This window comes from Pteropus alecto, unplaced genomic scaffold (genome assembly GCF_000325575.1).
Source record: "Pteropus alecto unplaced genomic scaffold, ASM32557v1 scaffold25, whole genome shotgun sequence".
Classification (NCBI taxonomy): domain Eukaryota; kingdom Metazoa; phylum Chordata; class Mammalia; order Chiroptera; family Pteropodidae; genus Pteropus; species Pteropus alecto.
This window is the reverse complement of record NW_006441955.1, coordinates 5,497,542-5,521,534: the sequence shown is the minus strand read 5'-3', so window position 1 is coordinate 5,521,534 and position 23,993 is coordinate 5,497,542. Positions and strand designations below refer to the sequence as shown.

The following is a 23,993-nucleotide window of genomic DNA, read 5'->3' as shown; positions in this document are numbered from 1 at the left end:
TCTTTCCCTCCTGCCATACCCTTTCCTGTGGCCTTACACTCTCCTGGCTCTTTGCCTGCTCTGCCCCTCCACCCCACTCTCTCTATATATTCAATCTGTAAATGTTACAATTTCTCAAGCCTTTTCTCATCTGTCCTCGTGGCTTTACTATCTCACCTACCAGTCCAGCACTCCCCAGTAGAGATCTCCCTCCTAGGCTTCTCCTCTCAGCTCCACACTCAAACTACTATATGACATCTCCACTTGGTGTTTCACGAGCATTTCAGATTTCGTATAACCATCTTAAGATTTTATCCATTAAACCAGTTTCTTCTATTTTCTGTTTGTCAATAAACGGCAGCACCATCTACCCAGTTATTGAAGCCTCCTTGTTTATCCCCTTTCCCCCACAGCCAGCCCATCAGCAACTCCAGAGTCTTCCTCTGAAATAGAACCCAGCTTCATCCCCACCACACAGGTCAACGCCACAGTAACCTCACTGGTCTCCTCACTTCCGTTCTTGTTCCCCTCCCATCTATTCTCCATCCAGTGGCCAGAATGACTTTGTGAAAAGCTGAAGGGCCATGGTGCTTATTTACCTAAGACCCTTCAATGGCATTTAGAATAAACCCTCACATTCTTAACCAGATTTAGGAGGCCCTCATGATCCTCCCCTGCCTACACTCCACCTCACTCCAGTCCCACTGGCCTTTTAGTTCTCTAAGCAGACCAAAACCTCCCCCATCTTAGAGTCTCCATACGTGCCGTTCCTTCTGCCTAGAACACTCTTCCCCAATGCTTTATGCTTCTTGCTCCTCTTCCTTTACATCTCAGCTTCCATGTTGCCTCCTTAGAAAGGCCTTCCCCACCCTTTCCCCACCACCTTCACTCTCCCTCACTGTACGCTGTTCCTTTTTCCGTACGGCACTTATCATATGTTGTAATTCTGTATGTACTCAATTGTTGGCTGGTTTTCTTATCTTACACTGGACTGTAAACTCTGTAAAGGCAGAGACGAAATTCTGTTGAGGTTCTACTCTAGACTTAGCCAAGTGCCTGGCACACAGTAGATACTCATTAATACTTGTCAAGTGAATTAATGAATGAATTCGACAATCGTGCATTGTGCTTTCTGGGTACTTGGCCCAATACTGGGCGCTGCAGATACAGCGATGAATGAGTTTCTGTCTCTGAGGAGTTTGTAGACTGTGAGGGAAACTGATGAGAAAATAGACAATTATGCAACAGCTAAATAAGTGTGTTCATGGAGAAAACACAGGACTTTTTTCCCCCTTCCCCTCCCTCCCCAGTTTTACTGCACAATAAAGCACAGGACTCTTGTTGGGCATCTTCGCTATCTTTTACTTTTGACCATCCTTGCTGCCTAGACATCGCTTCTTACTTGGAACAGAAAGACCGCAAAGGCAGAGGTCTTGTGTGAATCCTAGGGCCAGACAGACCTGAGTTATCATCCTGCCCTGCTGTTTTCTGGCTGTGTGACCTGGGGCAAGTCATTTAACTTTAAAAAATCCCTGGAGTCAGAGAGTCAGAGGCCTGGGTCCTAGATCTGTTTCCATGACAAATTATCGTGTAATCTTGGCTAAGGCACACTCACCCTGGGCCTCGGTTTACTCAGTTTACCTAGTAACTAATGGCCTGTCCAGCTCTCTGAGTCCTGGCTCTCAAAGTCCTCATCTCTCTCCACCAGACTCAAGCGCTTTCTCTTGGCTGGAAACAGATGTGGTACTAACTTGAGAAAAGCCAGTGTGTGTTCATACATTTCATTTGTTTATTATATAGTTTGGGCGAGTGCAGAGCAACCGTGTCATTGAAAAATGGCAGTGCTTTAAAATTTTCCTACTAAGGGAGAATTAAACCTTCTCAGGAGAAAAATGACACATTTCTGAGCCCCAATCCCCTCCATCCCTGAATCCTCTTTCTTTTAACTTCGATTGGTCTATAATCCATCCATCCATTGCCCAGAGTTCCCTGAGCTCTTATTCCAGCCAGCCCAGTCTTCAAAGATCAACCACTCTGGTGGGGGATTGCCACTCACGGTGGAGCAAAATCACCAAAGCTGCTTTGAAAATTGTCAAATGCCAGGCTTCATGCTGGGCTAATTGAACCAGAACTGCCAAGGGGCCCTGCTTTAAAAACTCCACGAGTGTTCTAATGGTTAGAAAAAATATCCTGATGTCTTGGCCTCCTGGCTAGAGCTAAGGAGCCTGGTGTGAGAGCTCCTGCTCTTCAGTCCCCACAGGCTCCAAACTATAACCCCAGGAGACAGGGGTTTTTCTGCAGTGTAACTGCTCCAAGGCAGTGGGAGGACACACATGAAGGCACATTTGCTTCTAGTTCCAATAACCTGCAAGTCTGGGCCCTAGAGTTTGGCATTCATGACTCTAAATGCTTAAAACCTCTTTTTCCTGAGAACCTACTACCCTTCCCTATGCCAAGGTCCTGGCAACAGGCTGGTCACCTTATTAGCTCCTAAGCATGCCACAAACTTTTCTACTTCCACAACTTTGCTCATGCTGTTCCCCCTTTCATGAACGCCCTCTTTTCTTATTTAAGTCCCACTCTATGTTCAAGACCTAGCTCCAGTTACTGTCCATGAAATCCTCCCAGTTCTTCACTTATTGATACCTGTTGATGATGACCTATCACCCCCACTGATGCAGCCTGTAACCCTAGATGTACTCAATACTGTTAGTTAAAGAAATCTCTTGTGAACAAGGACAACTCCTTTGCAATAAAAAGAATTCTGAAGAATATTCACAGGGACATCACAGGGTCTGGTGCATAGTAGATGCCTAATAAACGCTTATTAAATGACTAAAGAACAGTGGAAGGCAGTTGAAGCAGAATTCAGGGATGTTTCATGATTAGCATTTCAACTAACCCTTGAAGGATGGTTAGGAGTTATCTTTTAAAGATGTTTCATACTTTAAAAAACAATATGAGCAAATTACAAACATTTTATGTAACCGAAAAAAAAAATCTTCCTATCATTACACAACCCTAATTCTACCACTGTTATCTTTTTTCCTGTGAATGTTTGTTCTTATCACTCTTAGTATTGAATTCATCAGGCCCAGGGTGCGGTCCTTGGCTGACTGGTTCTGAATCTCTACCTTGTCTGAGCCCCTGAACTGGTCAGGCCTGGCGTTTGATGCTGGCAAGAGGAGGCCAAATAAACCAAATGCCAATTTATTTATTCACAGAGATAAATTGCCATGAGGATAGATGCCGATAGCCTCAGGCCAGAGCATTTCTCCCTGTAGGCCTATCACTTGGGGAACACATTGGTTAAATCTGTTTGCTGGCAAGACAATTTAATTATTTAATTGTGTAACCAGTATGAATCCAGGTTTGCCATTTTCAGTTAATTTCTGGGGCACCACCTGGTAGAGTCCCACCAGATGTACATTTAACTTAAGTGAATTAAATTACATATGCTGTGAAAGGAGAAAAATAATTTAAACGAAGCAAGAGCTCCCTATTCAGAGCTATGCCCCCAAGTGAGTGTACCGTGGGAGAGATGGGTGTGCTTTGCGCTAAGCCAGTATCAGCTCCACATGCCTCTCAGACTGTATTTTCCTGCAGCCATTGTGATTCAAGGCCATGAAAGAGGTGTTTTTTCTGTTGTTGTTGTTGTTTTAACATTGTGGCCTCTAAATGTATGTTGACTGCTTCAGCTGGTATTCATCTAAAGAAACATCAACCCATTCCAAAATTGGGAGGAAAGTGACTGGAATGAACTTATGCGAAATTACACCTCCTGAACTATACAAGCAACTTAAAGGATCTTCAAAGGTTAATTTAATTATACTTAGATTTGCATAATTATATACTGACTTGAGAACTGAATATGCTGAATAAGATACTACACCTCTATATAAGCAGGAAGCCTAGTGTCTTCCTCTTGAGGCCTGCACCCCTTAGGCCAAGGCCAGCTTATTTCATCCAGTAGAATAAGCTTCCAGCCAAGTATTTAGAAACCTGGAACATCGGATCCTGCCACTAGCCCTCTTGCTCTGGTTCCTTCCATACAGTGTCGCTGTTGAACACAGGTCCTGCATGTTCTGGTTCAAGCCTGTACACTGCCCTTTGCAGGTGCATACTCCTGCTCCAGCCACAGGATGCCCTGCTCTGGCTCTTAGATCCCGCCAAAGTGCTCAATCATTGTTCTTTAAAGCAGCCTCAGTCATGCCCTGGGTTTAGCTCCCTAGGGTTGAACACTGAGTCCCTTTTCCCTCTTGGTGGTTAGCCCTGGGCAGGAGGGTAGTGTTAGTCCCAACAGACTTTGGTGATCGGCACCCTGGTATACCCTGACCCTAACTTCAAATCACAGGGAGCAGGGGTTGGAGTGGTAGACTCTTTTCTCTAAGAAGGCCTCTGAGCCTCTCACGCAAATTGGAACACCTATCACAGCTCTGCAGATCTTAAGGTCTCAAGGAGGGGCGCTTCCATCCAACCACAAAAGTCTCTCCCTTTCCCTGGACACTTTGTGCCTTTTTACCTTACATTTGCCATTTGAAAGTTTCTCCTAAAAAAATTTGGCTGCAAGGAGGCTTGCTGTCTCTACCTATGAACATAGACATCTCAGACAATTTAGAAAATTCTGCCTCTCATTACACTGGCATAGGAACTAATAGTCTGATGGTTCGGACCTGCCACAGCATTGTCATGTCCTGAACTAGGGTTCGTCTCCCATGGGTGATGCTTGGATGGGTGCTGAGTGGTTTTCCGCTCTCAGCTGTATTCTCTGTGCTCCACTACTGACTGATCCCACGCTACTGATATCTTCTCTTATTAGAAAAGTCAAGCCTTTTGGGCCTGGGAAAATTCTTTCCCCATTTTTCTCCCAGTAATACTACTAGTTGCTACTCTGATTCCTTTTGCTTTCAATTTATCGTTTAACCCAGAGAGTATTGGCAATTTTCTGTTCCTTTAAGTTCTTGGAGGATGCTTACTGTTACTTGTGCAAAAATAAGTCTACCTGCTTCTTTCTTTTTTTTTTTTTTCATTGTCATAAGAATTGTCATGTTGCACCCTCATCTTCATAATTATATTTTATTCTTCCACTCAGGGGCTATAGCAGAGTTTGGAAAGCCCATTTCCCTTCACCAGACACTTAGGGTGCTACTGGATATGCTGTTGGGGCATCACTATGCCCCAGAACTCTAGATTTACCTCAAGTTCTGTTATTTACCATACCCTTAGCTTCAGCCATAAAACAAACAGAATGCCATCTGCAAATTTACAAACCAGTTCCCGGCAGGTGCTTTTTCTGCTTGCTTCCTTTCTTCCTCCTTCTTTCCTTCCCTTTTTTTTTTTTGGTGGGGGGGGCCCATTATGGTCCCACTAAGGCTTTTGTTTCTAACCTTGGCAAGTCAACTGAGACTTGTTTTCACACATCCCCAGACCAGAATGACATAGGGAACCAGGGGTGGGTCAAACCAGCATCTGGATCCAGCTAGAGCCTCCAATTCTCCACTTGCTTTTTGCCAAACCCTCCTCTCCCCTCATTCTTCAGTTTCTTAAACCAGGCATCATTCAAGGAAAACTGAATCCATGTGTTTGTGATTCACTGAGATTGAGCATGGCAGAATGTTTTGTAAGCTCCATATCTCAGCAAAGAAATCCAAGTGCGTGTGTGTGTTTGTATGTGAATGGGTGATACGTGTCTTTATATGTGTATATGATTTGTAGGTAGGTGTGTGCATGTGCGTTCCTCCTATGTGTGTATTGTTTTCCTTTCTGCTTCTTGTAAGAATTTTCAACTGATTTTTCTTAGAATCAGGAAATCATTTTGGCCAAAGAAACCCAACACTCCCTTCTCCCCCTTCCTGAGGAACTCTAGTTTGGCAGAAAACTCCCAAACACCCACGTCCTAACTTATTGGAGATGGTCCTGGGCCAAGCAGCCGTCAAAGTCTGCTTCGGGAGCCAGCATGCAGGGGGCAGCTGCCTGAGGCTGCCCAGGACAGACAGAGAAGAGGAGGGAGCAGGAGGGTGGTGGGCAGCCAGTACTTCTGGACTCTGCCTCTCAAGCCATGGGGCAACTGTTCTTAGCAGAACTCTGCTGACCTCTCTGATGGGAGCTCAGGGATCAGTCTTTGGCCTCTCGCCCAGTCAGCTGACTGCCTTACTCATCAAGAGGGGAAATATGGCCCAGCTGTGGGTGGGGTCAGACCATTAGCCTGGTGACTCTGAAAAACCCCCAGCTTTTATCACCAATCAAAGAATTCCGTGCCCTTTCCCCCATTTCCAGTTAGAGAGTTTCTGCTCATCCTTCAAGGATCCATTCAGCAGTCGCCTCCCCTGGGAAGCCCACCCTGATTCCCAGGCTGAGCTAGACCCTGCCTCTGGACTCTCTCAGTCCCAGCCATGACCTAGGGTTTTGTGTTGTCCAGCTGCAGGTCTGTCCACCCACTGGACAGAGCTCCTCGAGGACCATAAACCCACCTCATTCAGTTCTGGGACCCCACGTCACCCCAAGCAAGTATTCAACATGGGGCAGGCTGAGTCTAGGGAGGTGGGTGAGGTTTTGAAAAAGCTCCTGTAATCTCTGTGGAGAACTGGAAGACCCTGCACTAGAGAGGGTCTCATTGGACCTGGGGAGAGCCTCATTCTGGCTGGCCCGGCTGGAGCCTTGGGGGAGTAAACACCAGGACCCCCCCTGGTGGAGGAGGAGGCAGGAGACCTGTGTTCCCATAGGCTCTGGGTGCGGTCTTTCTTTCCCTCTCAAGCGGGCCTTCTAATCATGACTAGTGGCACTCATCATAACCAGCTGTGATAGGCATCCCAAGGAAGTCATTCCTAACAGTAGATGTGACAGTCTGCAGCTGCAGATCAGAGTAATGGACACTCTGGCTCTCTTGCACCTGACATTCATTGTTTTGCAGGAAGGAAAGGCGTAGGGGTTCAGCTCACATGGAGTTGAGAACTGGACTTGACCCTTATTACCCTTAGGGATGCAGCCTTCTTGATGGAAAGTGTTCGAGAATGGTCAATGGTCAGTCCGTCAGCTCTCTGAGGGCTGCAGCTGCATCTCTTCCAGCTGTTGCTTTCGATTCAATTCAAGCTTATTATTTGCAAGCCCCTGTCAAGCATCATCCCGATGCCCAGAGGCCAGGAAGGAGGGATCTCCAGAGGGCAGTTGGGGATGCCAGGGTAGCAGTGTCCCTCAAGCCTATGGCTGTCTCTGCACCACGGCCCAATCCTCCCTCTCTCTCCCCACCTCCTGCATTCTGACCTCAGCACTCCCTTCCCACCTTCCCCAGGTGAAATCTAAAGTGGAACCAAAGAGTTTGGTCTGTGTGGCTCTGAGGGCAGAGCTGGGCCCAGTGTGGGGAATTCTTTTCCCTGGAGGCAGATTTCATTCTGGCACCAGAAAGGACTTTCTAACAAGCATAACTAGCCCACAATGGAGGTAGAGTTCTCTCTCCTCTGAGGTGTGCAGAGGCAGTAGAGAAATTTCTGACCTCGAGAGGTGGGTGCTTGGATCAGATTTTAGCCAAGTGGAAGTCTGAGTTGAGGAGCTGGCTTGAGGGTGGGAGTGTTGCAGAGCCATCTGGGAAGCGTAATTCTGCACTAACGTGGCACTTGCTGTCAGCTGCTGGGCCTGTCATCTGCTCAGGGGAAAGAAGTAAGCCATAATGCTTGGAAGAGCTGAGGGGACTCCTATGGACCCCAGATGCCTCCTTCTGGTTGCCTGTCGGGTAGATTCCCTGCAGCTGCATCCCAGAGGCCAGCTTGGGAGAGCCTCCCTGATTAGGTCAGCTGAGGCCAGAGCTCCTTCCCGCCTCTATCTTCCCAGTGCCAGGATGTCGACTATGGAACCCAGGCTAGTAGACTAGGGCTCAAATCTACTTACTCACTGTGTGATTTTAGCAAGTTGCTTGCACTCCTCAGTGACCGGGAATTCACCACTTCTCAAGGTGGTCCGTTCCGGGACAGGATATCTCTGTTTGCTAGAAAGTTATTCCTGGCGCTGAGCTGAAAACTACTTCCCTATAGCTTTCCGCATCAATCTCAGCATTCCCCATGTCTGCTCTGCCCCAGACTCCACAGTCCTGCCCCTCAGCTTCTTCTCCCAGACCTGCATTGCTGTCACCTGCCACCTACCTCAGATACCCTCTGTAGGACACACGCCTCCCTCCCCTGCCCCTTTCCCAGGGGGGTCTCAACATCAGAGCAGGTCCATGTCCTCCTCACAAGTTCCCCAGGCTGAAGTCCTCACAGGCTGAAGGCCTAACAGCTCTTTGGTAGCCCCATTCCCCACATGACTCACCAAGGTAGAAGCAAACAAATCCCCAAAGGCCCCTTTCCACTGCTGCTGCTGGGGCTCAGCCTCTCCCTCCCTCTTCCACCGCAGAGTTTGTGCTCTCTGAGCTACTGAAGCCAAGTATGGCCCAACACGTGTCCATGTTCAGTTTCATCATGTCAGAATTGGCCCATGGTCTCAGCCTGCTGGGGTCTGCTTAGTCCCAACTCCCTCATCCAACACATTAGCTATTCCTCCCAGCTTCCTATCCTCTACAAATGTGATCCACATGCTGTCAATCGCCTTGGCCAACCCATTGATAAAAACAACCAGGAAGGAGAGGGCTGAAAGCAGAGCCCGGAGGTATACCTCCAGAGACCCTGGCGGGTTCTCTTCACTCAGAAGAGGGTCCTGCCTGCGATAGTCATTCCCCAAAGTTTGCGTTTGTTCCCAAAAGTTCTAGCGTCAACTGCCTCAATGTCACACAGACACACAATGCCACTGGCATTCTCCTAAACCAGGCAAAGAAAGGGGTCAAAGCTGGTTCAAGTAGCTGGTTCTCAGGGAACCCACCATGGGTGCTCATGGTCATCAGAGCCCACAAGTTGTCCTTTTCACAATCTAGTCTAAAATTCCACCTTGGCTTAACATCATACACGCCAGCACACCCGCACCCAGGGTAGATCAGCCTTGGTTCTGCCCAGAACTGAGCCAGATTTAGCCCCTCCCTGGAGGGGCTCACAGTCTGCTGGGGCAGATGGGCCCAGAACAGATGACAACATTGCAGAGTGAATGCTAATCATTGGAAAGTATCGAATACTTATTATGTATTGCAGGGGTCCCCAGCTCTCAAGCCGCAGACAAGCACTGGTCCGTGGCCTGTTAGGAACCAGCAGTTAGGTGAGCGGCGGGGCGGGTGAAGCTTCATCTGTATTTGCAGCTGCTCCCCAGTGCTAGCATCACTGCCTCAGCTCCACCTCAGATTGCCAGGTGTTAGATTCTCATAGGAGCACTAGTCCCTGGTACCAAAAAGTTTAGGGATCGCTGATGTTTTGGGCCCTATTTTAAACCTAGATTAATCCGCACAAGAAACCATCATTATCCCCATTTTATCTTCCAATAGAAACTGAGGCACACAGAGGCCCAGGAACTTGCCCAAGGGCTCCCAGCTAGTGAGGGATGCAGTCAGGAGTACACAGGAACTGCCTAGCATAGCCTGGCGGTCTCAGGGAGGCCTCCAGAGGGAGGTGGTGCCCAAGTGAAGAATTGAGAGATGCTTAACAGATGTAGGAGAGGAGCAGAAAGGAAAGCAGAGAGGGCAGGGGCAAGGGGACTTGCCCACTGTTTCACTCTGCACTCGTCATGTGCCAGAGCTAGGTTGGGCCCTGGGGATTCAGAGGTGTGATTACCGGCAGAGTGCCCTGTAACAAACTGGGAAGCACAGGGTACCCTGGGGAGAAGGGTGAAGTGCCTGTCAGGGAAGGCTTCCTGGAGGGAGAGATGTCTAAACTGACCTTTGAAAGGGCAGGTAGAAATTTGGAGAGGTGTGTTTGGGGTGGGGGACAGAGAGTTCCAGACTGAAGGAACAGTTAGTACACAGGTGGTTCAAGGAGCAGCGGGGTAGAGGGTAATGACCCAAGGCCATGAAGGAGTGTGAACAGTCCCTGAAGACAATGGGGAGTCACCAAGGACTTCAAACGGAGAGGCATCCCTAGCCGTCTGAATAGCCTGTCAACCATCCAAAATGAGGTGAGCAGGCAGCTGTGGGCAGGCACCTCCTGGGTTTAGATGGGGTCACGATACCCACCTCAAGAGCTGGTGTGAGAACCAGATGAGAGTCAGTGAGCAGCCTTTTCTCCCTCCATGAGGAGCCTGGCAGCTGCTGCTCCCTCCCCCCATCCCTGTAAGCAGAGCAATTACCAGATTGAAGTAGGCTGGGCCCTGGAGCCCAGCCTACTCTCCAATCAGCACAGTCTCTTGAACCCCAATCCCTGGCCAGATGGCTTAGGGGGGGCAGCCCAGACTTCTGGGCTTCCTGAGGCTCTTCCCCAGGGCCCTCAAGGATGTGGGGGGCTCCCAAGAGCACCCAGCCATGCTAGGAGTTGAGAAGACAAGGTTACTTATTTCCCCCTCACCATAAATCACAGAGCCAGAAGAGACATTTGAAGTCATCCTCATTGATCCTCCCATTCAATCTGAAAGCCTTGATCTAGCATCCTAATAGGTAGCCATTCAGGTTCCACTTGGATACCTCCAAAGATGGAGAGCTCACCACCACAAATCTGAGGGCTGTTGCCATGGGGCAGGTCATAAACTCTGAGAGTTGAACTAAAGAGGCATTACATGGACTGAGTCACATTAAAATCATGGTCAGCCAAAACCAGAAGACCTTTTTCTTCCACAGGAGTTAAACCAGGTCTGTACCACAGAGAGGCACTGTGGGAGAGAGGGAAAACACCCCACAGGGAGTTCTGAACCAGAAACCTCTGTTCTGGTCTTGACTCTGCAACTCACCAGCTAGCTGGCTTGGCCAATTATCTCCACCCGCCTAAACTTTATTTTTCTTATCTGTAACTCAAACTGCACAGTCCAAGAAAGTTGTCACTATTCATAAGTGACTATTGAACCCTTGAGATGTTTCTAGTCTAACTGAAGAACTGAAATTTTAAAAAAAATTAGTTAAAATTAAAATTTAAAATCCTGAAAAAGTTTTTATAAACATTTTTATACTGATTTCACATTGAAATGATAATATTTTGGATATATTGGGTTAAAGAAAGTGTTATTAAAGTTAATTTCACTAAAAACAAATTTCACCTCTTTTTACTTTTTTAATTTGACTACTAGAAAATTTAAAATTACAAACATGGCTCACAGTATAATCGTATGGGACAGCCCTGACTTAGAATGTTAAGGATCAAAACAGGTGGATGTTCAGGTATCTGGGGATAGTTAAGCTCCAAACAAATTATGATTTCTGTGGCTGCCAAGTACTTGAAGTGTCGTGTTTTCCATCATACCAGCAAGACACGCTCATTCTAGAAATAATAGAAAATGTGGGAAAACATTAAAAACAAACCAAAAATTACCCATAATCTTATCACCCAAAGACAGCTACTGTTAAATTATTTTCTAGAGTTTTTTTCTATGCATACTCATATGACCTAATACTCCCCACAAACTACCCCACTGGGCTTTAAATTTTCAGAAAGATCACCTTAAAAGTTTGGCCCAAAAGTTTAGGATCTTGAGGAACCCCCATCAGCCAAATGGCAGGACTTTGAACCTTCTTTTCTTATTACTGTGAGCTCCGGAGTGGCCATTGTCTCAAGTAGAATCCAGGCCCTCCCCATGCTTAGTTCCCATTCTTCTTGGCCTCTGCCAATGCCTGCAGTCACCCTGGCACTGCTGGCCCCAGCCTGGGGAGGGGAGGGTTGGCTCTGTCGTTTATTGCCAGAAGTTTCTTCTCCATCCCAGCTCCTATCTCTGCTCATCACCTTCTTCAGCTGGATCACCTCTCTCTGCAGCGGTAGGGAAACTCTGTCAGTTTTGTGGGGAGGGAGGGAGCTTCCGAAGTGCAACTGCTTGGGTCCCAGGTGAGGGACTTCTTTCCATTTTATCCCTCAGCCCTCTCTTTTCCAGAACCCCCAGGTCAGGGCCCCCTCTTGCTACATCTAGAACCTGCACTCCCTCCCTTCCCACTTCCAGTTCTGTCCCTGAATTGGCACCACCCCCATATTAGACTTCTTCTTCCTCTGGGTGACCTTCTGAGGGGCCCTTGGCCCATTTCTGAAAACCGATTTTCATCTGCACTCCTGTCCTGCACAATCTCTCAAGCACGTCTGTGTGTGTGCGTAGACCGCAAACCTAAAGAAGGGTCTCTGTCACGGGAGCTCCAGGCCTCCCTGCAGGGCTGCAGACTATCTTGTTCCTTGTTTCTTAACTTAACATCAAGTAGGAGCATCTTTCTGATGACACCATCGCTTCTAATGGCTCTTTAGAACTCCATTGCATGAATATGCCCGACCTTTTAATCTATTCTGCATGGATGACTTTTGAAGTTGGTCCCAGGTTTTTGCTCTTACACATACCACTTTAGTGACCCTCCCAGTATACTTGGTTTATCTTGATATTCTCAGGTCTTAGGAAGTCTTAGTTCTCCCTTTGCAGACATCTAGCAAATTCTCCTAGATGAGTTGTGCTGGACCCCACCTCCCCTGTGCCAGGCACTCAAGGACACCTCACTCCTGAGTTCAATCTATCTTTTCTGCCTCACATATCACCATGCCTCGAATATGACCTGAGCTCTGACCACATTGAACAGTGCAGCATCCCCACACTTGCCACTGCCTGACACATCTGCCCATCTCCAAATCCTCCTCATCCTCCAAGGACCAACTCAAATGCCCCCTCCTCCAGGGCCCCTTCCTGACTCTCTGTCCTCTGAATAGAGATAGCACGTCCTCGTCCTCTCCTTTATGGTACTGATGCACCCGCCTTATCCACTGGTTAATTGAGTCCACTTGTGTCCCCAATGTCTGTATCTACTTGAACCCCAATCCCTGGCCAGATAGCTTGGGGGGCAGCCCAGACTTCTGGGCTTCCTGAGGCTCTTCCCCAGGGCCCTCGAAGATGGGGGCGCTCCACAATCCCCTGCAGACCAGGAGCTACTTGAGGTCAGGGACCAATTCTGATTTCTTTCTGTGGGCACATGGCATGGCACAGAGTAGGCATGAATGAAGGAGGGCTGGCCCGGAGTTGGGGCCTGGGTTCTGGTCCAGCTGGCCACTGGTATTCTATGTGACCTGAGGCAGGTCCTCCTCTCAAGGAATAGCTTCCTGTGGCCCGAAGAAGTTGGACCTGGCTGTAGGGGATTCTGTTGTGGTCGGGGGATAGTTTGGCCCTGGGCTGATGTGCTGGCCCTGGTCTGGGGATTATCTCTTTCATGGATAATGATTGTAGGGCAGGCCCCCATTTCCCCTGGCCACACAATCTCTTTATAAGCCTTTCAGGATTTATGTCTGAGACCTACCTTAAGCGTATCACTAACATATGGTGTCCTGGAAATTACAAACATTGACTCATTCATTCATTCATTCACTCCTTCATTCGGCAAATTGCTACCAAGTTGTACACTGGCAGGGTCCTGTGCCTGGCTCTGTGGATCCAGCATTGAATCAGACCCAGGCTTACTCCTAGAGTCACTTCCAGTAAACAGCAACTTAGTTAGGTGGGTCTGGGACAGAGAGCAGCACAGGGGCTGTGGGAGCCCAGAGAAGGGTATGTCAGTCACCCTGCCTAGTAGTCAGGGCAGGCTTCCTGAAGGAGGAGACTTAAACTGTGTCTTAACAGAAGAGTGATCCTTTGCTACAGTGAGCAGAGAAGAGCAGGGCACTCACAGGCAGCCATTACAGTCTGGGGTTGGGGAGAGACTAGTTGTGTTCAGTCTGAGGCTAGATGTTGCCCGCGTGTAGTCCAATGATAAGAGGAGCATGGAAGGAGAGGGATTATCCGTTCTTGTTTACATGATTAAAACCAGACAAATACTTCCTTTATCTGAAAGAATGAAAGGGCTTTGGGGAAAAATCCTTTTGGCAGCAAAGCAAAGCACGAGCATCTCCTTAACTAATCTCTCACTCCCCGCCCTCCCACCTCCCTTCCGGCAGGCTGAGAAGAGTAACTCCAGGCTGACCTGCATTGGTGCACAGAGAGTCCAGGTCAGGGTGGGCAGGAGTGAGGAGGATCCAAGAGGAGAGAGACCCACAAGCCCCCTCAACACGCCCTTCCACAAGGGTCTGGGCCCGGGCACTAACCCAAGATGGCCACAGAATGGCACCTCTCAGGGAAAGCTAACCACGGCCCCATTTTATAGATGGGGATCCTGAGACCCAAAGATGGGAGTGTAACTTGCTTGCCAATGGGCAGAGCTAGGAGTAGGACCCATGTCTCCAACTCCCAGCCTGGGGCTCTATTTCACTCACTTACTCTCATTCATTAGTTCATTCAGCAAGTATCCATCTACCTGTTTTGTTGGTGGCAGCACTGAGACCTCACATGGGGCACTGGGGACGGACAGAGAAGTCAGATCTGTCCCTCTTCCCATGTGTCCTCAGTCTGATGAGAGAGACAAACAGGTAAACAAACAGTGACAACCAGGGTCATGACAGAGGAGGCCGGGGGCTGTGGGAACCCAGGCTCTTCACTCTAGGGGAGAGGCAGTTAGTCCAGAAAGATTTCACCAGAGGTGATGCTGACCTTAGATGACACTTAGTGGGTAAGAGGCAAAAGATGGCAGCTGATAAGAGGACATCAAACGAAAGAAACAGCACAAGGAAAAGCCTAAAGGTGTGAAAGGGCTTGGCTGGTGACCCTGGGCATGAGGGAGAGAGCAGAGCAAAAAGAGAGACTAGAAGGGGCTGTGAAGACTGGATGACTGAGCACGATTCCCATGCCTGCGTGTTCCCTGGAGCACTGGGAGGGTGTTGGGCAGAGCCAGGAGGGTGGCGTAGTGGGTACACCCAGGGCCTGCCCACCCACAGACCCTGACCCACATCGCCCTCCCAGCTTGATGTCTGGCCTCGCTTCCCTGGATGCCAAGACTTCCAGCCGCCTGGGCATCCTCACTGTGGCATACTACTTGTGGACCACCTTCATGGCAGTCATCGTGGGCATCATCATGGTCTCCATCATCCACCCAGGTGGGGCGGCCCAGAAGGAGACAACGGAGCAGAGTGGGAAGCCCATCATGAGTTCGGCCGATGCCCTGCTGGACCTCATACGGTAACTCTCACCCTGATACTCTACTTGGGAACAGCGTGCCAGGGCTGGGGCCGCTGGCTCCACAGGCCCAGCCCCACATGTCCACCATAGGCAGGATTGGGTGGAGGGAGGGGGTGCTCAGGGTCTGCTCATGATAGCAGGGGGGCACTCTCCGCTCCCTCAGCCCCTGTGTTCTCATGGGCGCACACTAAACCGTCTGCCCCCATCATGCTGGGAGCATCTCAAGGGCCCCCATCATGCTGGGAGCACCTCAAAAACAAAGGTCTGCTCCATGATAGCAGGGGGGCACTCTCCGCTCCCTCAGCCCCTGTGTTCTCATGGGCGCACACTAAACTGTCTGCCCCCATCATGCTGGGAGCACCTCAAAAACAAGGGTCTGCTCCTTTGGGAGCCCAGCCCCAGCACATGGCCTGTCACAGAGCAAGCGACGGTGAGTGTTTGCCGACTGACTAAGCTCACTTGTATGCGACCAGCCTCTCAGGTAGAAGGCCAGCAGTCCCTGTGCCCCCACCTCCCTTTCCTAGTCTGGGCATATTCTTATGATGAAGGTAGAAGAACGAGAGGAAATAGAAACAAGTAAGTGTTTTTCCAAGTCTCTGTTTTTGTCAAGTCAGCTAACATCCTTTTGGCCCGAGTAAGTCATGTGGCCAACCCCAGTCTTAGGGTGGGAGGGGACCACAACATTACAAGGCAAAGAGTCTCCATTTTTGGAGGCCATCAATGCCATCAATCTACCACTCCCTCCATTTTCTCCATTCTCCAGGTTCTTTTTCATCTTTTGAGGTGTGTGAGGAACTAAGGATCACAAAAATACTTGCAGTTTTGTTCGTAATATATGATTCTCAACAATGGGGTCTAGACCCAGAAAGAGCCCCGAACAGGGTCTGTTATATCTGCACTTATTTGCCTGGTGATTTCTTTCGATATCATGACGATGAATACTTTCAGCATACTGACACTGACAAATTTTGTTTCCAGCCTAGAAACCTGTCACCTGCACTTGAGATTCTTATATATAGTTGTCTAAAGACATCTCAAAATTAACACATCTAAAGCTAAACTCTTGATTCCCCATAAATGTGGCCTTTGCTCAGTCCTGCTCATCTTTGTCTGACGTCTCTCATTCTCTCATATCTTGCGTCTGATTTGTCAGCAAATTATATCAACCCTAGCTTCAAAATAATATCCCAAACCTTGTCCCTTCTATCCCCCTCTGCCACTCCCACCACTGCCCAGACCACCATCACCTCTCACTCGAGTGTCCAGCAAGGTCACCCTGCTTTCTCTTTGCTTCCCCCACAGTCTGTTCTCAGCACAGCAAGCAGAGCCATCTTTTTAAAAAACCTGTTCACAACCTATCTCATGTCGACAAAATCCAGGGTTCCCTGTGGCCTACAGGCCCTCTATCATCTGCACCACATATAGGTCAGCCTCTGACCTCCGCTCTAACTCTCCCTCCCCTTGCTCCAGCCATTCTGGCCTCTGTCGCAATCCTCCCGATGTCTTTAGAATCCCACCTGAGTGTCTTGTCCTCATCGCAGCCACTGCCTGGATGGCCCTTTTTGCAGAGCGTGCATTGCTTTTTCCCTCACTTCACTTAAACTTCTGCTCTGTGTCTCCTCTTCAAAGGGGCCTCCCAACCTCTCTCTCTCTGCATAGCCTACTACCTGACATTATCATGTCTATGTATTTATTTATTTCTCTTTCTGTCCTTCCTACTGGAATAAAATATGCTCCAGGAGGGCTAGATTTTTAAAAACCTGTTTCCTGATTTATCCTGAAGCCTAGAACAGCACCTGGTACAGAAGAAGAGCTAAGTGTTTACTGAATGCATATGCGGGACATGGGATCATCAGTAGAGATGGGGTTTGAAGCCATGAGACCAGAGAATGTGCTGAGCATGCGGCACAGAAGACTGGGGTGAGCCGTGGCCCACAGCCACATTGGAGGGTTGCAGAGCTAACGGAGCAGGAGCGAGCCGAGGGCCAGGAGGAGAACCAGGAGACCAGATGTCCTGGAAACCAAGGGAAGAGGAATTTCGAGAAGCTTCATTTCTAAGAGCCATTATTTCTAAGATTTGGTGACTATGATTCATCATTTCTTGGACTCTGTGATCTGAAACAGCCTTTTCTTGTGGTGGGAGGAGTTGTTGCTGTTCAGGGAGGCCCCGCCTTCCCTCCTCTGCCTCCCCTGCTCATGGGCTGAGGGCTCTGGATCTGGCATACATGTCAGAGTCAAATGTTCCAGGAGCAGTTCCTGCTCTCAGTTCCTTTTCATATGGTGAAAATTGATCCTTCTGGTTTGAGGCTTTTCCCCCAGTCGCTCTCAACCCCAAGGCAAGTTGTTTTGCAAAGTCAGGTGGTTAGACATCACGGTCAGTTTCTAAGTCAGAAAATGGGGCTGCAGCGGGAGATACATGCTTCCTGAGACAGGGAACCAGACCTTTGGAGATGTAAGATCTCATCTCAATTCTGCCAATAAGTCACAGTGTGGCTCTGAGCAGAACAGTCCCGCTCTCCGGGCCTCAGTTTCCTCAGTGTTTTTCAAGATTGTTTCTAGCTTTGCAGTTCTGAAACACAAAAGTCTCTGAGCCAGCGAGGAGGCTACAGAGCGTGAGCAGAAGCTTCCGAAGGCGGGTTCTGGGAGATGAGGTTGGGATGACAGTGCAGAGCTCAGTCTTGAAGAGCTTGATTCCGGGCTGAAGGGTTGGCTGTTACGCTTTAGAAACAAGAAGCTGGTGAGTTTGGGAAGGTTGGATTGGAGTAGAGTAGAGTGGACAGGATATGACTGGAGGCATGGGGATGCCCTGGGAAGGGGTGCAGTCACTTCCTTTCCATTCAGCCCACCTTTATTAAGTACCTGCTCTAGGCAAAGACATTGTGCTGGGGTTGCGGGGTAGGGGGTGGAACTACAAGTCCCTATTTCAGGCTCTCCACTGTCTTAGGACAGACGGATGAGAAGAGTGCACTGGACAGCCCGTCTCTAAGACCCTTCCTAGCTCTGACGTTGACAGGCTGTGCAGACAGTGAGGACACCAGCCATGAGGGTACCAGGGCCCTCCTCATAGTTGCTCTGGCCCAGAGCAGATGTGCACTGAGGGTTTAAAACTGAACAAGACCACGATGACCAAAGCAGGGAACTGGGAACTGGGGCAGGTATGACAAATAAAAAGCTATAAAGATGTAGGGATCAACAGAACAGGAAAATGAGGCCCACAGCACGCCTCAGAGATCAGAAGATAAGTATCCATCTCTCAAAGATGATTCCAGAGGAATACGACGGGCTATGTCCCTGGATGACTCGCCAAGACACAAATTCATGCCCCAGAGCTCCAAGTAGGATCTCCAGAAAACTGCCATCTGCTCAGAGAGCAGCCTCACAGAGAAAACACAAGTGGAGCACTAATCGGGGCTTCTTTTTTTCTTCTTTTTTTTCCCCCTCCAATCTTATTAAAACACCAGAGAGATTAAGTAATGACTTGGCTCTATTTATAGCTCCCAGTTACCCTCTCAGGGATTGGATGAAGCTCTCGGGAGCTCTGCTTGAAAAGGAACAAATCCCACCTTTGAGGCCTGGGTTGGGGACACAGGATTAGGGTGAATTTGGAACTGTCACAGTGAGAACTTATTAATAGCAGGTGAGGAGAGGAGCCCAGGATTGCACTGTGGCCTTGCCCTGAGAGCCCTGGTCAGAGTATGTGTGTACTTGATGGTCATGGCCATTAATGTCTCCCAGGCACATAATGTCTTCATTTTATGTAACTGCCACCAAGAGCACGGGCCTCATGGGGCAGACGGGAAGGCTTCCCATGAGTGTTTAAAACCAAAAGAGAATGTTGTACATTTTCTCACTTAATAATCAAAGGTATAATTCTTCATTAAAATCTACAGGATAAGTTCATCGATAATTAGTATGTGCATGTATATTAGTCAGGAATTGCTTTTGGCTGCTAGTTAAGAGAAACCTGAAGCAAAGGAGGCTTAAGTAAGGTATAGGCTTGCATTTTTCTCCCAAATAAGCAGTCCAGAGGTAGGCAGCTTGTGGTTATCAGGATCCCATGCTCTGCTCCGCCTTTATGCTCTACCGTGCTTAGCGTTTGGCTTTTATCATCAGTGTGTCTCATGGTTCAAGAAGATTGCTGAAGCTCTAGCTGTTATGTTCATGTTCCAGGCATAGAGGGAAAAAAAGTGGAGGAAAGTGGCTGAGTGGGCACTTTTTCAAAAGTTTTCCGGGAAACACCACCCAGTGACTCCCACTTACATCTCGTTGGCCACCATTTTGGCAAGAGAGGCTGGGAGACAGGATTTGATGGCAGGGACCTATTGGTCTCCATAATTTCCCAGGGCTTCTGTTAGTAAGGAAGGAGGGAGAATGAGACCGGGTAGGCAACTGGCCCTCCGTGCCACAGCGCACATTTTGAAGGAAGTTGTAAAGAAATGTATATACTAGGTATATTTCATTTGGTTTCTTATGACTTTTTGGATGTTCTTAGTTTCTGCTCAGACTGAGGCAGCCTTCCCTCTAAGTTTCATTAGAAAACCATCTTGTAAGTCACTCAGACCTCCTGGAGATGTACCCAGGAGAGATTGTCAAACTATTAACAATCGTTTCAGGGCGGGGGCATCCTCCAGTCTGATCATAAATGCCCAGGGCTGGTGGACCGTGGCCCTCTGGCAGCCTGTGTGCCCAGCATATGTTTCAGATCTGCTTGATGTCAAAAGGCCTGCAGGCAGCTACTATTCTGGTGGCAGAAATCTGTTTATAACTCATTGAAAAAAAAGTCTCACTTGAGAATCTGAGAGCATAGCTCCTGACCGTTTCTTCTCTCCCTAGTAACAAAGTTGAAATCAGTAAAATTAAATAAATGAATGAATGAATGAACGAATGAATGAATGAATAAATAAATAAGCAAGCCATGACCATTCTACCTCAGTAGCTCATTCTAAGCCCTCTTCGTCTGTCCACGTGCTTACACTGAACCTGTATTTCAGCAGCAGTGAAAAAATGATAGTTTCTGCTTTCTAACAGCAACTGCCAGAACGTAAGTCAAGGAATAATGCACACTCCTATTCACATATATAACTCCATCTCTGTGTGAGCTGAGTCTTGAAAGGGGAGAAGAAATTTGCCCAGAACAAGAGTGAGTGGGAGAGAAGAGCTAGGCAGAGGAAGCAGCGTGAGCATGAGGCACTTACTTGGCCTGTCCAAGGAAGGGAAAGCACATGAACAAGAATCTTTATTAGCATCTCTGATTTAAAATAAATTCCTGGAAGCAGATTATAAAGACAAAGATAAAATGCTTTTAAGGCCCTCAATGGAATTGCAAATTGTTTAACAGAAAGGTTGCTGCCAGGACCCTGTGAGGGCGCCCATGTTGCCACAGTTTCTTAGCATTGTGTATTGTCATTTAAAAAATTCTTAACCAGTTGGACGGGAAAAATACTTTTAATTTATCGATGAAACCAAACATTTTTAAACATCTTTTGGGGCTACTTATGTTTTTTCTTTTGCGAAGTGAATTGCCTGGTCATGACTTTCTATCATTTTTCTATTGGGGTATTAACGTTTTTGCGATATATTTATTTTTACAGCAAATATTTACTGAGTACGTTTTATGTACCAGGCACTCTTCCAGGAGCTGGGGTCACAGTAGTGAACAAAATAGAGATCTCTGACCTCCAGAGAGCTTATGTTCTGATGCGAGGAGACAGACAATGAACACAAAAACAAGCGCAAGATTTGTAAAAACCCTTTATAGCTTTAGACAATAACACTTTGTTATAAGTTTCTCATTTGTCGTTTGCTTTATAATTTTATTTGTATGGAAATCTGTCTTAGGGATCTTCTTAATTTTATTATATTTTTATTTTGGCTTAATTTTGGGTTTACAGAAAAGTTACCAAGATAGTACAGAGTTCCCATAGCCCCTTTACCCAGCTTCCCCTGATATTAGCAACTTACATAACTAAGGCACATTTGTCAAACTAAGAAATTAAATTACTACAACGCTACTAACTGCATTACAGATTGTATTTGGATTTCACAGTTTTTCCATTAATGTCCTCTTCTTTTGTCCCAGAATCCAATCCAGGATACTATGTTGCACTTAAGAAATTCTTCATTTTAATATAGTATCATCTATTAATTTTTTAGTGCTCATTTTGTTCTTAGTCTTTTCCATATCCTGAGATCTGACAAAATATTAATCCACATTTTTTTCTAGCTTTTTATGGTTTCATTTTTTAAAATGATTTATTTCTAGGATTTATTTTGGTGTGAAGTATAAATAAGGATCTAACTTTTATTTCTCTAAATGGTTGGCTATACAGTTCTCTATAAAGATTCCTTCCTTCACTGATTTGTAAAGCAATCTTTGTCAAATGTGAACTACCTAGATGGCCTGGATTGTCTCCAGGCTACAAGTTCTGTTACATTGGTTCTTGTATTGAAGGCTATGTCAGTATCTCACTGTTTTGACAGTTACATCTTTAGAGTATGTTTTCATATTTGGTAGAACAAGACCCCTTCCTCCTTTAGCTTTATGAAAATAATATTAATTAAGAATAATGATCTCACTTATGTGCTATATCCTTGGTTGAGCACCCCAGATAAGATATGAATGATCGAGTTCCACCTTCAAGAAGGTCAGTCGTGGGGCGGGGTGGGAGTGGGGGGCAGGCATCACAGCATGCTGGAGTGTAGGCGATCCACGGGGGAGGTGCAGAACAATCAGAGAAGGCTTGGCCACTGATTGGAGTAAAAGTTAAGAGAAACAAGAAGGGCATTTCGGGCAGAAGGAACAGTGTGGGTAGAGACCTAGAGCTGAAAAACATGCAGCGTATTTAATAGCCTGAATGCAGTCGATATTGGAGCTTTAAGGGCTGGAGATGAGGGTGGCCCATGGTGGAAGGAGGAGAGACTGCAAGATGGAGGTAGGGATGGGTCATGGCGGGCCTCAATGGCCAAATGAGGTGCTCTTGTCCGGGACTCTGGAATTCTTCCATTCCTGACTCTCTTTTCAGGAACATGTTCCCAGCCAACCTGGTGGAAGCCACATTCAAGCAGGTGAGTGAGTGGGTCCCTGGCCAATGGAGGGGTGGCAAGAAAGGCCAGGCTGGGCCCGGCTGAGAAGTGACAAGTTTATGCAGCTCAAGCAGGTGAGTGAGTGGGTCCCTGGCCAATGGAAGGGTGGCAAGAAAAGCCAGGCTGGGCCCGGCTGAGAAGTGCCAGGTTTACGCAGCCAGTCCTCCTGCCATGGGGGCAGGTTTGGAAAGAGGGGGAACCTAGACCCTTAGAGCCACTCTCCCTTGACCACACTCCTGCCCTAGGTTCCAGCTTTGCAGGAATCAGAACTATGAGGGTGGAACACCACTTTACTGAGTGCCGCCTCCCTCTAGGTTTACACCAGGGCTTACACACACACCATCTCACTCAGTCCTCACAATAACCTGCCCTCAGGTAGGGTTAGCCCCTCTCCTGGATGAGAAAACCGAGGCTCAGAGGATTAAAGGATTCGCCCAAGGTTACACCACTAGTAAATGGTAGCCCAGTAGGTAAACCCAGGCCTGTTTGTTTCTAAGCCTGTTTTCTCCTTTTTAAAAATAATCCCTTTTCCTTTTACAGTAATATTCACTATAAAATATTAGAAAAATACTGAAAAATTTAAAACAGAAAATAAAAATCATCTCAAGTTCTAGCATCTAGCAATAGCTGTAGTGGTCAGTACACTTCTAGTCTTTTATTTCTCTGCATAAATATGTTTTAAAAAATAAAATTAGGATCATAGTACATATACAGTGTGCATCTTGCTTTTTTCCCCACTCCCATTATACCATGAGTATTCTCTCCATTTATTAAGTGTTTTTTAAGTACAATATTTGTAGTAATAAGCCTGGCTGTAATTTATTCACCCATTCCCCTTTTGGTGGTCCTTTCGGTGGTTTTCAAAGTTTTGTCCTTTTAGAAGCTATAGAAAACATCCTTATGCACCAAGGTTTGTCTGCACTTGTAATAATTTCTAATTATTTTCTCTTCCTAAAATGTTAATTGGTTGGCATTTTCTGACCCCGTCCCCTGCGCTGGGCCATGCATTGGGTCTGGGGATGCAAAGGAGATAGCTGAGGGTCGGAGAGGAAGCTCCAAAATAAGGAGCTGTGAAACTTGAGCTAATCACTCTACCTTTCTTAACCTCTTGGGTCTTCAACTGCAAAAAGAGCCAGATAGTGCAGGCCTCTGAATACTAAATTAAAGGATTTGGATTTTATTTCAACAGTGATGGGAGATTACTGAACATATGAGAGAGAGAAGTTCACACATACCTGGAATACTCTTTTTCTTTGGCAAACTCCTACCTACTCTTCAAGACCCACATCAAATGTCCCCTTCCTTGTGAAGTTGTCTCTCTCAGGCACAGTAAATCACTCCCTTTCTAAAACTCTCAGAGTAGAATTCACATCTGGTTCATTTTCGTATCTCCACATCCAGCACAGAGGGTCCAGTGTTGGAATGATGATGATGATGGTGATGATGATGGTGGTGGTGGTGGACGTGGTGTTAATAACAATAATACTTACCTAAACCTTATACCAGGTACTGTTGTAGGCACTTTGCAAAGATAGGCATACCTTGGAGATATTACAGTTTCAGTTTCAGACCACCAAAATAAAGCGAGCATGACCATAAAGTGAGTTGGAAGCTTTTTGCTGATGGAGGGACTTGCCTTCCATTTGTGAAAAACCCAACACTTGTGACGTGGAATAAAGTGACGTATGCTTGTATTATCTCATTTAATCTCATAAGGTAGATGTTATCATGACCCCTATTTTACAGATGAGGAAACTGAAGTACAGAAACTTTAGATCTCATATATTTCCTGAGTGTTCCTCCTTCCCCTCTCCCCAGAAGGTCTACCTTATTGATACTGTAGTGTTGGGAGGTTAAGAGTCTCACTTGCTTGGGCTCCT

At 47.2% G+C, this 23,993-nt stretch overlaps 1 protein-coding gene across 2 annotated transcripts in view; it reads left to right on the top strand.

Annotated features, from left to right (window-relative positions):
• The window catches only part of SLC1A7 (solute carrier family 1 member 7), a 40,313-nt gene that overhangs the window by 7,150 nt on the left and 9,170 nt on the right, over positions 1-23,993 (top strand). The window contains exons 3-4 of one of the 2 annotated variants that reach the window (XM_006919212.2): positions 14,815-15,030; positions 22,053-22,095. In XM_006919212.2, coding sequence (XP_006919274.2) covers positions 14,815-15,030; positions 22,053-22,095 — 259 coding nt within the window. The remainder of the gene's footprint in view (positions 1-14,814; positions 15,031-22,052; positions 22,096-23,993) is intronic. The other variant, XM_025052051.1, reaches the window with a different exon arrangement.